Below are 14,983 nucleotides of genomic sequence, written 5' to 3' on the forward strand. Positions count from 1 at the left end.
AAAGTCTCACTTGTAAGGGACCCTAATTCTCCTAGTGAAACTCATTTTATACCCATGTGAGCACCCAGAAAGGTTCATCTATGAGGGGAACACTACCAGTTAGAGAAAACTGGAGTCTGCTATTGCAGCTTGCATTTAACAGAATATGACTACTTTGACTCAAAGAAATATGAGTAAGAAAAGCCTCAGAACCAACTCTTCAGACCTGGCAGGTTCTTACCCTGGGGAGGCTGCAACGTCTCCTAGTAACTGCATGTCCTATGTGATTTGGTGGCAAGAGGAACTCTGAATGTTGGGAAAGAGAGACCAACCAGGAGTATCTCATTAATACTTATGAATATTTATCTGTGTATCCTCTGAATATAAATTTTAACCTTATTTTCCTACCCTTTCCTAGTGAACTGTTCAAAGTTAAAATCTAGTTAGGAAGTTCCATCTCCAACTAAATATGTAGCCTGATGACAGAGGCACATACAACAGGGACCAAACCAAACACAAAAATTCTATATTTGACACTTTGTCAAAGTGGAGCTATGGATTTTACAATATACAAGTCATTACAGAATATAATTTATGCTTAACTGATGTTAATATTTAGGAGTTCCTATTTCATTAGGTAGATAAACTACAGTTAAAATTTTATCCATTTTAATGTAATAATTCCACTTAATATTTGGTACTGCAATATATTTTTTTTTTTTTTGTGGTATGGGGGCCTCTCACTGTTGTGGCCTCTCCCATTGCGGAGCACAGGCTCCGGATGCAGGCTCAGCGGCCATGGCTCACAGGCCCAGCCGCTCCGCAGCATGTGGGATCTTCCCGGACTGGGGCACGAACCCGTGTCCCCTGCATTGGCAGGCGGACTCTCAACCACTGCGCCACCAGGGAAGCCCCGGTACTGCAATATTTTATACCCATAATTTTTATACCTGAATAGGAAAAGAGTTGTTACAAATACTTTAACCTTTTGGCCCAGGAGAAATCTGCTAGTACTATAAGACCTTCTTAGGTTAGAGAATTTATCCAAGCTTTCATCTCAGCCACCTTGTGTTTAAGTTGTGCTTATTGATGTCCTTTAAGACTCTGGAGCATTAAGAATTATTTCAGTAACTGTTTCATTACCCAAGAATAACTAGTTTACTCTCTGTTACAGGAATAATAAGGCCAAGAGGAGATCTACTAAATTAAGCCCAATTCAACAATAACCTTTATTGTGCTCTTAGTATGATAAAGACAAAATGCTAAGTACTTTGTACTGTTATGATGTATACTGCTATTATTTTGTATTTAAAGTTAGACTTCAAGATTTAGAAAAAGGGTTTTGAAAGCCTATGGATAGGGATATACTAGTGGATCTTCAAAACAGATAGTGGGAAGCAGCCACATAGCACAGGGAGATCAGCTTGGTGCTTTGTGACCACCTAGAGGGGTGGGATAGGGAGGGTGGGAGGGAGGGAGACGCAAGAGGGAGGGGATATGGGGATATAAGTATATGTATAGCTGATTCAATTTGTTATAAAGCAGAAATTAACACACCATTGTAAAGCAATTAAACTCCAATAAAGATGTTAAAAAAAAAAAAGGTTATCACAGCATCCATTCTTGGCTTCAAAGAATCCATGATTCTCTGTCTTCTGTATGAAAAGAAACAGGACTCCATTCTCCCTGCCCACAATCATATTTAATGCTGCACTTTGGTTTACTTATTTATTTTGTAAAACTTCAAAGTAACATATGCCCATGGTTTGAAAAGATCCAAATGATGTTAAAAGGCTTAAAAAACCAAAACCAAAACCAAAACAACAATGAAGATCTATTCCACTCCCTCTATATCTAGCTCCACTCACAATCCCCAGGGACTGTTTTAAATATTCCTGTTTTCAAGCTTTTTTCTGGAGATTAACCTCCATTAACCTCCTGCAAGGCAGTGTTTTTCAACACTTGGTTTGCAAACCACTAGCCATATGTGAAAGGATTTAGGATGAAATTGAATGAAAAAATTTTAAATTTTCATAGTTACCTATTTATTTTTATGTATATTAGAAGAAATGTATAAACTAGAACATCAAATATATAAATTCACAAATAAATTGTTAAGGATTAGGCTAAAATAAGTATTTTTTTTAAAAACGTGTGTTGATATGAAGAAAATCCTTAAGTAAAAAAATAATTCTGGTGGTATGTGGATACAGTAAAAATTGTAAAGGTGGTAGGAAAATGAGAGAAATTTGAGAAACACTGCTCTAATCATTATGCTTATTTTTCTATTTCTTTTTTATAATAAAATATATTTTTTCCATATATTAATGCACAAGAGTGACTACACTAAAAGACATCATGAAATAGATACTCCTACAGATAAAGAATGAGTTTGTACATATATACAATGGAATACTACTCAGCCATAAAAAAGAACAAAATAATGCCATTTGCAGCAACATGGACGCAACTAGAGATTATCATACTAAGTGAAGTAAGTCAGAAAGAGAAAGACAAATACCATATGATATCACTTATATATGCAATCTAAAATATGGTACAAATGAACCTATCTGCAAAACAGAAAGACTCACAGACACAGAGAACAGACTTGAAGTTGCCAAGGGGGAGGGGGTGGAGGAGGGAAGGACTGGGAGTTTGGGATTAGCAGATATAAACTATTATATATAGGATGGATAAACAACAAGGTCCTAGTATATAGCATAGGGAATTATATTCAATATCCTGTGATAAACCCATAATGGAAAAGAATATAAAGAAAAAAAGAATGTCTGTGTATAACTGAGTCACTTTGCCGTACAGCAAAGACTGGCACAGCATTGTAAATCCACTATACCTCAATAAAAAAAATGAATAAGTTTGGATTTTGGAGGCAGTGATGATTTTGTACAAGATGAACAGAAAAATGAAAAAATGAAAAAGTTCATGGATGAACGCAAGAACAAAACCACTATTAGCATAAGAATTAACAGACCAGATTTTTTGGTATAGAATAAGAGAAAGTATGAAATGCCGTTAATGGGAATAGGGACAATAGAACAAGACCAATTACAGGTTGTCACAGTGGATAAAAAGAGGAAGTGTGATGTTCTTTTGGATGAGCTGTATGTCCTGGATAAAGCCCAGCAGGACATCTAAAAGTCAGACAGAATACAGGATAATTCGTCACTGTGTGGGACTGGCCCAAACACTGCAGGGTATCTGTCATCCCTACCCCTGCTCACTAGATGCCAGTAGCATCTTCATATTATTGTGACAGCCAAAATATCCCTGGTGAAAAATATCAGAAGCCTGCTTTATGCTTAAAATCCTAGATTAGGTTAAATGTCATTTCTTTACTTACTTAGGGACTTCTACACACAAGGTGAGGACTTAGCCATTTTCTTTTCCTTTTTTTCCAATGGAGTTCACCAGCACTTCTGCTTATCAGCATCTAGTTCCACCATGTAAAGGCACAAGAGTAGTGGCATGGGGTGGGTGGTCAAAAAAGGAGACAGACGTTGAATGGAGGAAAATAGTGGAACAAGGGTAGAAATCCTCCTTGCTGAGGTGTGGGTACATCTGAATGAGGTGAGAGCAGTGAGTGACTTCACAATTAGAGTTAAGTTGTACTGACCCTGTGGCTCCCTATGCAGTACCTGAGACACTTGTATCTTCCACCTGAGCATGGGCTGGAATCCCTGAACAATGAACACTGAGTCTATCGTAGGACTGCCCATACCAGTGTTCTTCAGAGTCAGTCCACAATAGGGGCAGTGACATGCTTGGTTTGAAGGCTTCAGTCATAAAGTCAATTCAAGAAAATATGATGCCTTCCTTCACAACAAAACCATAATCTCCTTGGCTGAGGGATTCCTTCCCCCTCACTTGGATGGCCCTCTCTCCATTTAATGCTCGTAAGACATAGCCTTTTCCCTTCCTCAGCCTGCTGATGAAGGTGGCCTGCAGATCCTGTTATACAGCATGTAGCACCTCTCTGAACAGACCTGCTGTTGGGGTGCTGATGTGGGAGTTCCTTGTCTGAAAGAATGAGGCTGTCAGTCAATGAATAAGAAAGGCCTTCCCTATCCAGAGGTCTTTCTCCTCAGCTCCGCCCATCCTGGATTCTTTTTCATCTCCACAGACAAAAGAACTCTAGTTAACACCAGAACTTTTCCCAATCTCACAAGCAGGCTTAGAATCTTCCATGTGCAAAACTTATTCTGCTGTTTTCCAAAGTGACTTTGCCATTTTATACTCCAACCAGCAATATATGAGTTCCAATTTCTCCATATCCTTGTCAAAACTTGTTGCTATCTATCTTTTTAACTATAGCCATCCTAGTTACTGTGAAGTGATATCTCATTATAGTTTGGATTTGCAACTAATGACTAATGATATTGAGCATTTTTTTCATGCTTATTGGCCATCTTTATATCTTATTTGGAGAACTGTCTATTCAAACTCTTTGTCCATTTTAAAATAGGGTTATTTGTTTTTTAATTCTTGAGTTGTAACAGTTCTTTATATATTCTAGATCTAGATACTAGATCTAGATCTAGATACTAGATCCTTGTCACATATATGACTTACAAATATTTGCGTTTATCCTGTGGTTATCTTTTCACTTTCTTGATAATATCCCTTTAAGCAGAGAAGTTTTTAACTTTGATGAAGTCTGATTTATCTATTTCTTTTTTGGCTATTTGTGCTTTAGGTGTCATATCTAAGAAACCATAGCCCAATACAATTTCAAAAAATATTTACACCTATGTTGTCTTCTAAGAGTTTTATATTTTTATCTCTTACATTTAGGTCTTTGTTCCATTTTAAGTTGTGTATGTGTGTGTGTGTGTGTGTGTTCATAGTGTGAGAGAGGGTTCCAAATTCATTCCTTTGCATATGAATTTCTAAATGTGACAGGCTCTCTATATTCTTACTGAGTATAGTGGTAGACTTCAGTAGATTTTTAAAAAAATAAATGTTTTTCTATTTGCTGTACATCCTTAGGATAATTTCCATAGACTTAAATGAAATAAAAATCATTTCACCAGTTAAACAGTTGTTTTGCTGGGGTGAGGATCCATGAAGCTTCTCACGTTACCATTCCAGAAATCTTCTTCACTATTTCTTAATTTATCAACTTTAAATAATATTGACTTCCTTCTCGGAGGATTTGGGTCTTTTGCAATAACTTCTTCCCTTCTCACCTCTCAAATTTTTGTGAATAATATCATTTTTAGTTTCTATATTGTATACCTTTATTATTAGTATGCTTTCATCAGTTAGGATGCTCTTGGTGTACACTAATAGAAAATTTATTCAAACTGCCTTAGTTAATTAATAAATTTAATATTTCATGTAATAGAAAATTCAAAGGTAGGGTAGGCTTCAAACCTGGCTGACTTGGTGGTTAAACAATGTCATCAAGACCACTTGTTCATTTCTTTCCTTAGTTTTACTATCCAAAATAAAGACTTTATACTCAGCTCGTTCCCCACTTGCTCATAAGATGGCTGCCAGTAATTATCCCTATTACACACCTTCTTGTTTATGTCCAATGGGGAAGAAACTAGTTTTTCCATCTCATGCCTTAAGAGTAAAGGCAAATTTTAGTCTCACCTCATCACTCAGAACTGAAACACATGCCCATTTATGAACCTATCACTGGCAAAAGGAATAGATTACCAAAAAGCCAAAGATGGGTTCATCTACCCAGGAGCCACCTGGCCTATGCTGAGGGAGTTAAATACTGGAATAAAACTCAGGGTATGTTAGGAAGAAAGATGTAATGGATACAAATTAGCAACCAATAGTGTCTACTACCTATTTTTTCGTATGTTTTTGTGTTAACTTTTTTTTGCATATTTGCTAGCTTTATTTATTTATTTAACTTTCTTTTTTAAACATCTTTATTGGAGTATAATTGCTTTACAATGGTGTGTTAGTTTCTGCTTGATAACAAAGTGCATCAGCTATACATATACATATATCCCCATATCTCCTCCCTCTTGCGTCTCCCTTCCACCCTCACTATCCCACCCCTCCAGGCTGTCACAAAGCACCGAGCCGATATCTCTGTGCCATGCGCTGCTTCCCACTAGCTATCTACCTTACGTTTGTTAGTGTATATGTGTCCATGACAGTATTATCCTGACCTCCACTAACAAATGATATTAATGCCTTCTACCCTGTCTTCTATATATGCTCTCCCACTTCAAATTCTCAACTTCTAGTGTATCAAGTACTTTATCAAGATCACATCTAACAGTGTTAAGAAATTTAAGCAAAATCACATGAAATACTGAATGTTATATTGAGAGTGGTTTACATCATTATTTTCCTAAGCACACTCTATGGAATAAATCTGGAAGGAATTTCATCATAACTCTATCCACTGAACTACTCTAAATTACAACTAACCCCTTATTCATTTGCCAAATATCTTCACTTCCTTTAGAAAATGACAACCTTCCCACTTTAATCTTTGATAGTAACTGTCCCCTGGTTTGTACACAATTGGAATGGTGACATTAGGTAGCTGATATGATTAATTCATTCACTGAATAAATAACTCTCAGGGTTCAGTAAAGTTAACAGAATAGTGTAAGACTGGAAACTGACTTTCTCCCAAAATATCAACAAAAGCAGCTGAAACCAGAAGAGGAAAAAAATCCCATTTACAATTGCAGCAACAAAAATATACAGGCATAGGGCTTCCCTGGTGGCGCAGTGGTTGAGAGTCTGCCTGCCGATGCAGGGGACACGGGTTCGTGCCCCGGTCCAGGAGGATCCCACATGCTGCGGAGCGGCTGGGTCCGTGAGCCATGGCCGCTGAGCCTGCGCGTCCGGAGCCTGTGCTCCGCAATGGGAGAGGCCACAACAGTGAGACGCCCGTGTACAGCAAAAAAAAAAAAAAAAAATACAGGCATAAAGCTAATAAGAATTTTGCTGTGCCATTTGAAAGGAAATTACAGAAATGTTATTGAGAGGCAATATGCTTTCAATATTATAACAATGTTATAATATAACAATGTTATAAAAATGTCAAAAATGTGAATTATTCCCCAAACAACTTATAAAATTAATTCGCTTGTGAGTTATTAAAACATAAAGCTCAAATAATTATAAGACCGAAGTAATGGTATAGGACAAGACAGAAATATGAATGGAAAAGAACAGCTGCCAAAAAACACAGAAACCTTTTAGTAATTATCTTCATTACCTAAAAAAGGCAGTTCAATCAGCATAGAAAAAAATGAATTGTTCAATAAATGTTAGTGGGATAAATGCTTACAGACACGGAATAAAGGGACTATATATTTTTTTAAATTATGACTTAAGCTGTTTATTCTTTCTAAATTAGTAAAAAAACTATTTTGCAAGATTTATTATTATTATTTTTTGTTTGTTTTCTTGTTTTGCTTTTGAAAGGTACTATATTTTTAACCAAACCGCACACCATAATAAATGGACTGGAATTAAGAGTAGGGAAATGAGGACAAAATGAAATCCAAAATAAATATAGGTAAAGAGACTATTTATATACAGTAAGTCCCCTACATACGTAACTTCAAGTTGCGAACTTTCAAATATGCGATTGTGTGTTCACATGTCCAATCACATAAGTTAGTTCATATGTCTGGCGTACGTTATCACATGTGTGCATCCTCTACAAGTGGTTGTACTTTTCTGTATTTTACTGTACAGTACTGTATAGAGTGCAGTTGTACAGTATCTTTATTTCAAGCTCAGGATGTGTGGAAGCAAGCGTAAAAGCAGTGGTGATGTAGCTGGTATTACTGTACTTTTCAAGGTACCGTACTGTAAGATTAAAAATGTTCTATTTTTGTGTTTGTTTGTTTTTTATGCATTATTTGTGTGAAAAGTATTATAAGCCTATTACAGTACAGTACTATATAGCTGATTGTGTTAGTTGGGTAGCTAGGCTAACTTTGTTGGACTTAACAAACAAACTGGACTTACGAATGTGCTCTCAGAACACAACTCATTCATATGTAGGCGATTTACTGTAATTCTGTAGTGGATAAGGCCTTTTAATACCTAACTTTGAAATTAGAAATAATAAAGGCAAAGGTTGCTACATAAGACTACATAAAATATAGAAGTTCTGCACATTCATAAAATATAATAAACATAATTCAAGTACATATGACAAAATAGGAAAGTGATTTGCCACATATGACAAAAGCTGACATTACTGAAAAAAAAAGTCCTCTTGCAGTAAACAAGAAAACGATGAACAGACCAAAACAAAAATCAGCAAAGGGCATGGTAAGGGATTTAAAAGGGAAAAAAAGGATAGTCCAGAGTGTTGAGAAAATATGCCCATTATATTGCTGCTTGCAATAATTTTGGAGCATAATTTTGTAACATATACATAGCCTTAAAACAGGTACAGCCTTTAACTACCAATTTTACTCTTGGAAATCCATTACAAGGAAATGCTCGGAGATGTGTGCAAATATTTATTCATATATATCAGCAAAAAAAATGAATGATAAACAACTAAACTAAATAGTAGATAGCTTAAGTAGATAATGATATAATCACAAGAATTTAAAGTAAAACAAGGGACTTCCCTGGTGGTCCAGTGGGTAAGACTCTGCACTCCCAATACAGGGGGCCTGGGTTCGATCCCTGGTTGGGGAACTAGAGAGCACATGCATGCTGCAGCTAAGAGTTCGCATGCTGCAACTAAGACCCAGCTCAGCTAAAATAAATTAAATAAGTAAATAAATAAATAAATTTTTTAAAAAAGTAAAACAAAAGCAGGTCAAAAGCCTTATGTTCAAAATGAACATTTTACAGAAAAAAAATGATTAAGTATATGGATATAAAATATTCTGGAAGAATACTTGATAAATGATGTGATCTTTAAATGGTAGGACTATGGAGGATTTTGAGCTTATAATTTTATTTGTATACTCTGATTCTTCTATAATGAAATTGCATTACTTATATATTTTTAGAAGTTATTTTTATAGGAAAACCAGACTACATATATATATATGCTTTTTTTTGGCTACTGGCAATGTTACTTTCCCTAATCTATACTCTGATATGCCCTCAGCTCTGCTCTGAGGATGTTTTTGAGGACACTGCCTACTCCATCTCTCACTATGCCTAGAAATCACATTAAAAAATTTCTTTTTAAGTGCTGGAAAAAACTTCTCTTGCCCTTAGGAGTTGGTATGTTTCTTTCCATCGATCATGAGAATCATTTAATTGTATATGCTTATTTTATTTTTTCTTGGGCAGTCAGAATATTAAAACGAAATACTTCATTCAGTACTTCCCTTGCCTTGCTACTTCATTGCATATGTATTTTAAAATATGTCAAATCTTTTTGAGGTAGGTATAAATAACTAAGTAGTATATTCCCATTATTATTACCAGCTTCTAAATGACAGTACACAACCAAATTTAGTCTCCATTGGAATAAATATTCCCAATATGATTTATTATATAGAAGAACCAATTTTGGAAATAAAGGAAAATATGACATTGTTGCTTTGATAAATGAACCAAGAGAGAGTCAAGTCATTATTGTTTTAAGACATTAAGGAAAGCAATTTTAAAATCCCTGTCAACATTAAACTGGATCATGGAAGGCAGGGACATCTGTCTAAATCACTATGTACATCGTCTAGATGCTTCCCTTCAAAACAGGCTTTCAGTAAATGTTTTCTTGCATAGATGGTCAGAGATAACACTGAGAAAGAGATGTTACTCTTCACATTTCATTCACTCCAAAGCACCTAGCAAGGGATCTAGTACTAGAAAAGAACCACTTTTTTTTTTTTTTTTTTTTTTATAAATAACACACAATGTATTTATTTATTTATTTATTTATGGCTGTGTTGGGTCTTCATTTCTGTGCATAGGCTTTCTCTAGTTGTGGCAAGTGGGGGTCACTCTTCATCGCGGTGCGCAGGCCTCTCACTATCGCGGCCTCTGTTGTTGCGGAGCACAGGCTCCAGACGCGCAGGCTCAGTAATTGTGGCTCATGGGCCCAGCTGCTCCATGGCATGTGGGATCTTCCCAGACCAGGGCTCGAACCTGTGTCGTCTGCATTGGCAGGCAGATTCTCAACCACTGCACCACCAGGGAAGCCCACCCCTGTTTTTGCCACTTCAATGTAAGCCAGAGAAGAACTTCCAGTAAGCTTCTGTCCTCCAATGGAATTGCTTCCTTCCCTCTCTCCACTCCTTACTTGCTCTCCCCCATGACAGGAAGAGTGAGCTGCCAGTGTGACATATGACAGCCTGAAGTCCCTGACCATGTTTCTCTATTGGGTAGAGTCAACTGTGCTTGGCATGTCCTTTTGTCTCCAGGTCTGTCTGTGCTCAGTGCAGTGATTTTGTGCTCCAAACTATATGCACTAGGCAGATCAGAGAGGCAAAGCTATATTTTCTCTTCACTGTTTGATTACTGAGCCTGTAAGCCAGGTTTGCAAGTCTTCATGCAGCTGGTTGGGTTAAGGCATGCAAAGCTTATTTTTATAAACTGATTCTTCCTTGCAGATGGGTCCTTGGATTTTCTTTTGCGGAAGAAAAATGTGCCATGTGTTTTCTACAGTTTTACTATTAATAAAGTACATACTTTGATCCTCATTTGGTTCCTCTATGGTTGAGGCAAGAATGTGGATATAGAAATTTCCTCCCCTAAGGTGTAGCACACAGTAGTGCACTCAATAAATATCAGCTCTGCTTATTTCTATCATTCTTCCCTTTCACCTTAGCAGGTTTCTATGTTCCACATTCATTAGTTTTTCCTTTCTCCATTAGTATGTTTTAAATATTGTGTTATATTCCATCTTTACATGATAATTACATAAACAAATCCTTGTTCCAATTTTACTATCTTCTAGTTCAAGAAGAAAGACCTTAAGAACAACAAGAAGGTTGAGAAGATTTGGAGTCTGGGGGAAAGGCCTAATAGTTATCCTCAGATATTTACAGATTTATTCTCTGAGACTTCAGAGGAAAAAGCATGGGCCAAAGAATGAGGGGTAGTGGAAGGCAGATTTGAGGAATAAATAATCAACAGGGCTGCTTCAAATTTTAATGGAATGTCCTTGAAACTGGAGATGTTCAAGTAAATGCTGAACAATAACTAGTTAGGATGCTTTAGAAAAGATCTCAACATTGAATAGAGGAGTAGAGATGAGAAACTATTCTCATCTATGATTCTATGATCTTAACAAGTTCTAATGAGTTGGGCAAGCACTGTTTTATAAACTAGAGAGTAACAAATTATGCTGTATATGATTTTCAATAACTTTTTCATGATAATTCATACAGTACTTTTAGAACTGGAACAAAGAGGTAGTCAAAATAATCGGGTAATTGTGTTAATGAAAGACAACCGTTACCTGTCTGAAAAAAGACTCTGGAGATAACTGTCCGACACAATGGGCAGGGAGTGCTTGCGGGATTGTCTTTGGCAAGAGTCCGTAAGCAGGGCTCACAGAAGATGTGGTGGCAAGGGTAACACATGTAGGGGTTGAAATAAACATCCAGACACACTGCACAGATGTAGCTCTCCTTTTCTTCTGCATATTCATTGTCATCATCTGTACTCATCTCATTATCCAAAGTCTGCAAAACATAAGCAAAAACGATTTTTCTTAGTTCAGTATGAGATTGGTTTCCTTGAGAAATCGAGACACTGATTTTATATTTTCTTAAAATGAATGAAAATATTTATGAGAAACAGGTAATATCTGTTTCTGTGCATAATCAAAGTGACAGAAATGCTACCTCACAAAGTGGGAAGAAACTGGAAACATACATGAAAAACCCAGAAGTCTTAATTATTCATTTTAGTATTTTTATATAATGCTAAATGTTAAAATATAGTACCTGAACACATTAAGTATATCTGTATCTCTATTTAACCAGCACTACTTAAGTAAGTGTTAGGTCCTAGGATGACAGGTTCCCCCTATCTATTCCACTCCCACCACAGCAAATAAACTGACTGTCGCAAGATTATAAAGCCTTATGTGGGCATTCACACATGAAGAGAAGTGAGGGTAAGAGGATGTCATACTTCATCTTCACATCATGCATGGAGCGTTTTTATTCTACATTTTGCCCCTTCCTGGACCTCAAAGCCAATAAAAGGCCAAAGCCTAAGGTATGTCAGGAAGTAGATAAGACAAAGAAACTTGTAGTAATTCTGGGATGAGCCTTGTAACTGGGAAATATGATGATCCCTCTCCTCTCTCCCAAATGGAACAGTTAAGAAAGACGCTATTAAAAGGTAGTTAGGATTTGTTAGAAAGCATAAACTAACACACCACTGTAAAGCAATTATACTCCAATAAGGATGTCAAAAAAAAAAGAAAAAGGTAGTTAGGAAAGAGGCACTCAGGTTAGCAGCACAAAATCTGGTGGCTGAATTCCTTTTACTTAACATCACAATATTCCTCATCCATGAGGATGCTGTGAGAATTAAATGAGGTAATCCACGTAAAGCATTAAGCAAAGTGCCTGGTATATAACAAATATTCAATAAATATTAACCATAGCCATCCTTCTCTCCTCTCTTCTTCAAAGGCCCTATAGTCTTGGCTAGAGCCTTGGGAAATTTTCCTCAAACTAGGCCTGACCTCAGTCCACTGAGGCATAATGGGAATCTACATGGTGTAGATGCTTTCCTCCTCACTTTAATGGATGTCAAAAATGGAGATCAGTGATTAATATTTGAGTAAGCCTTGGGTTTAATAAATATTTTTAGGTTACATGAAATATAAAAGTTATACAAATGAGGCAAACAGAGCCTTGAAAATACAGAAAAACCTTTCTACTGGATAAACTATTATTTGATTTATTCAGATGGCTTTGCCTCCTCTTTCTGCGCTTGCTGATAATTTCTCTCTTTATGAAAGACGTATTTGAGGCATTAGCCCATTCTTTTTAATTGGTTGCCTGGTTTTTCTTAAGCATTTTTACCTAATCTAGTTATTTGTTGTTACTGGCTAGATGTGTTGCAAATATTTTTTCCTTTTCTCTGGTTTGCCTTTTCATTCTTTTCATAGTGTCTTTTGATAAAATGAAATTCTTAATTTTAAAGAACATTTTTCCTTTATGATTTAATAATTTTTGTGTCTTATTTAAGAACTCTTACTTTTTCCCAAGGTCAGTAAGAGAGTGTTCTTTTGCATCCTATAATCTACCTGAAATTGATTTTCATGTATCATGTACATTAGGGTTAAATTTCATTTTTATTTTTATGTAATTATTAATTGGTACAGCCCATTTATTGCAAAGACCTTACTTTCCTCCACTGTTCTAAAGTGCCACATTGTTATTAGGCCAAATATGCATGGGTTGGCTTCTATTTTGTTCCATTACTTTACTGTCTATTCCTATGCCATAATCACAATTTCTTACTGTGGGCTTATAATAAGCCTCAATATCTGGTAAAGGAAGTCCTTTCATCTTAAAGTCTAATAAGAACCTTCAGTATAAACAAACAAACAAACAAAACAACTAATACTAAACTTTCTTTGGGTTATTTGTATGGAAATATGTTAATATAAATGTTTCAGACATTACACGAAATTTCTAAAAATCTTAAAAAAAAAAAAGTCCTTACTCAGGTGGATGATTACAAAAGAGATAAAATTCTTCCTGTCTCTATGTGCACACATATGCATTTCATCAAGATGTGGAGATTAGTTTTCCACCCTCTGAATTTGGGCTCTGTCATGTGACTTGCTTTGGCCAATGGATTGTTAGTAAATATGATGCAAACAGAGGCTTAAAAAAAGCTTGTGCATTGGAATAATCCTCTCTTGATGATCTTGGGAACCCTAGTCTACTACCATGTGAACAAGCCTAGGCTAACCTGCTGAATAGTAAGTGAATATGATCCAGCTGCCTCCATTGTGACTGCTAACAACAAGCCAACCACCAGACATGTGTGGGTAGAGCCAATGACTGTCACCTAACTGTAAATATACTGGTGAGCCCAGATGACACCATGTGGATCAGAGATAAGCCATTACAGCTGAGCTCAGCCCCAACTGCCAACTCGGAAAACTGTGAGTGAATACAGGTTGTTGTTTTAAACTAAATAAAATCTGTTTGTTACATAACAAAAATTAGTTGACACATCCTTGTCTACACATGGCTAACTTTACCTCATTTTTAAAATCTTAGTTTAAATACCAACTTCCTCAAAGGATTTCACTGCTATTCTACCTAAAGTTGTTCTGTCACTGCTACTTATTTGTTTCCTCATAATAATTTTTATTTGCCTATTTTTCTATGTCTCTCAATAGAACATTAAGATTAATAAAGGGGAATGAAAAAATATATATACATACACACACATTTTTTCCCCAATGAATTAACAGTAGAGCCTGCTTGGTGGTGGCTTGCATTCTCAAAATGCTCATAGGTTCAGCTTGTTAAATATTGTATTGATTATACCTCTGTTAAGTATTCTTAGGTGTTCTTGCAGGCCTTTTGGATATTTACAGCTAGATAACAAGCATTCTGTGAAATCTCATATAACATATACAAAGTTTAACACAGAGAAGATATGAAGTAACTGTCCCTCACCAACAGAAAGATTGTGGCTATGAGCTGAACACTAATAAAAATCTGCTGGAAAGGCAACAGTATCCACAATTTTTCTCATTATTGTTATATGACTATTCTCTCCTGTACTTAAAAGAAACTTGAAAAAGGAAAGCTGTAAGTGCATAATTAGTACCGATTAGGGACCCCCAGATAATAAAAACATCTTTGGACCTAGATGATAACTTACTAAAATTTTATTTCATAGTGACAGCTTATTCTGTTTGTATTACACTCTCAATATTGTATCTTGAGATTTCAACTAATTAACCTCAAAGAAACTCATGGCATAAGAAAATAATAATTTGAAGACCCGCTTAAAGCAATCCAAATTGTGGCCCTAATAACTGTACATAATTTTATTTCTATGAAGTACTTTATCTCTA

General features: G+C 36.0%; 1 protein-coding gene across 1 annotated transcript in view; it reads right to left on the reverse strand.

Moving 5' to 3' along the window:
- RNF180 (ring finger protein 180) overlaps positions 1 to 14,983 on the reverse strand; it is a 279,926-nt gene that overhangs the window by 52,186 nt on the left and 212,757 nt on the right. Inside the window, exon 6 of the mRNA XM_007445646.1 lies at positions 11,378 to 11,603. Coding sequence (XP_007445708.1) covers positions 11,378 to 11,603 — 226 coding nt within the window. The remainder of the gene's footprint in view (positions 1 to 11,377; positions 11,604 to 14,983) is intronic.

Source organism: Lipotes vexillifer, unplaced genomic scaffold (genome assembly GCF_000442215.2).
Source record: "Lipotes vexillifer unplaced genomic scaffold, Lipotes_vexillifer_v1.1 scaffold563, whole genome shotgun sequence".
Lineage (NCBI taxonomy): Eukaryota > Metazoa > Chordata > Mammalia > Artiodactyla > Lipotidae > Lipotes > Lipotes vexillifer.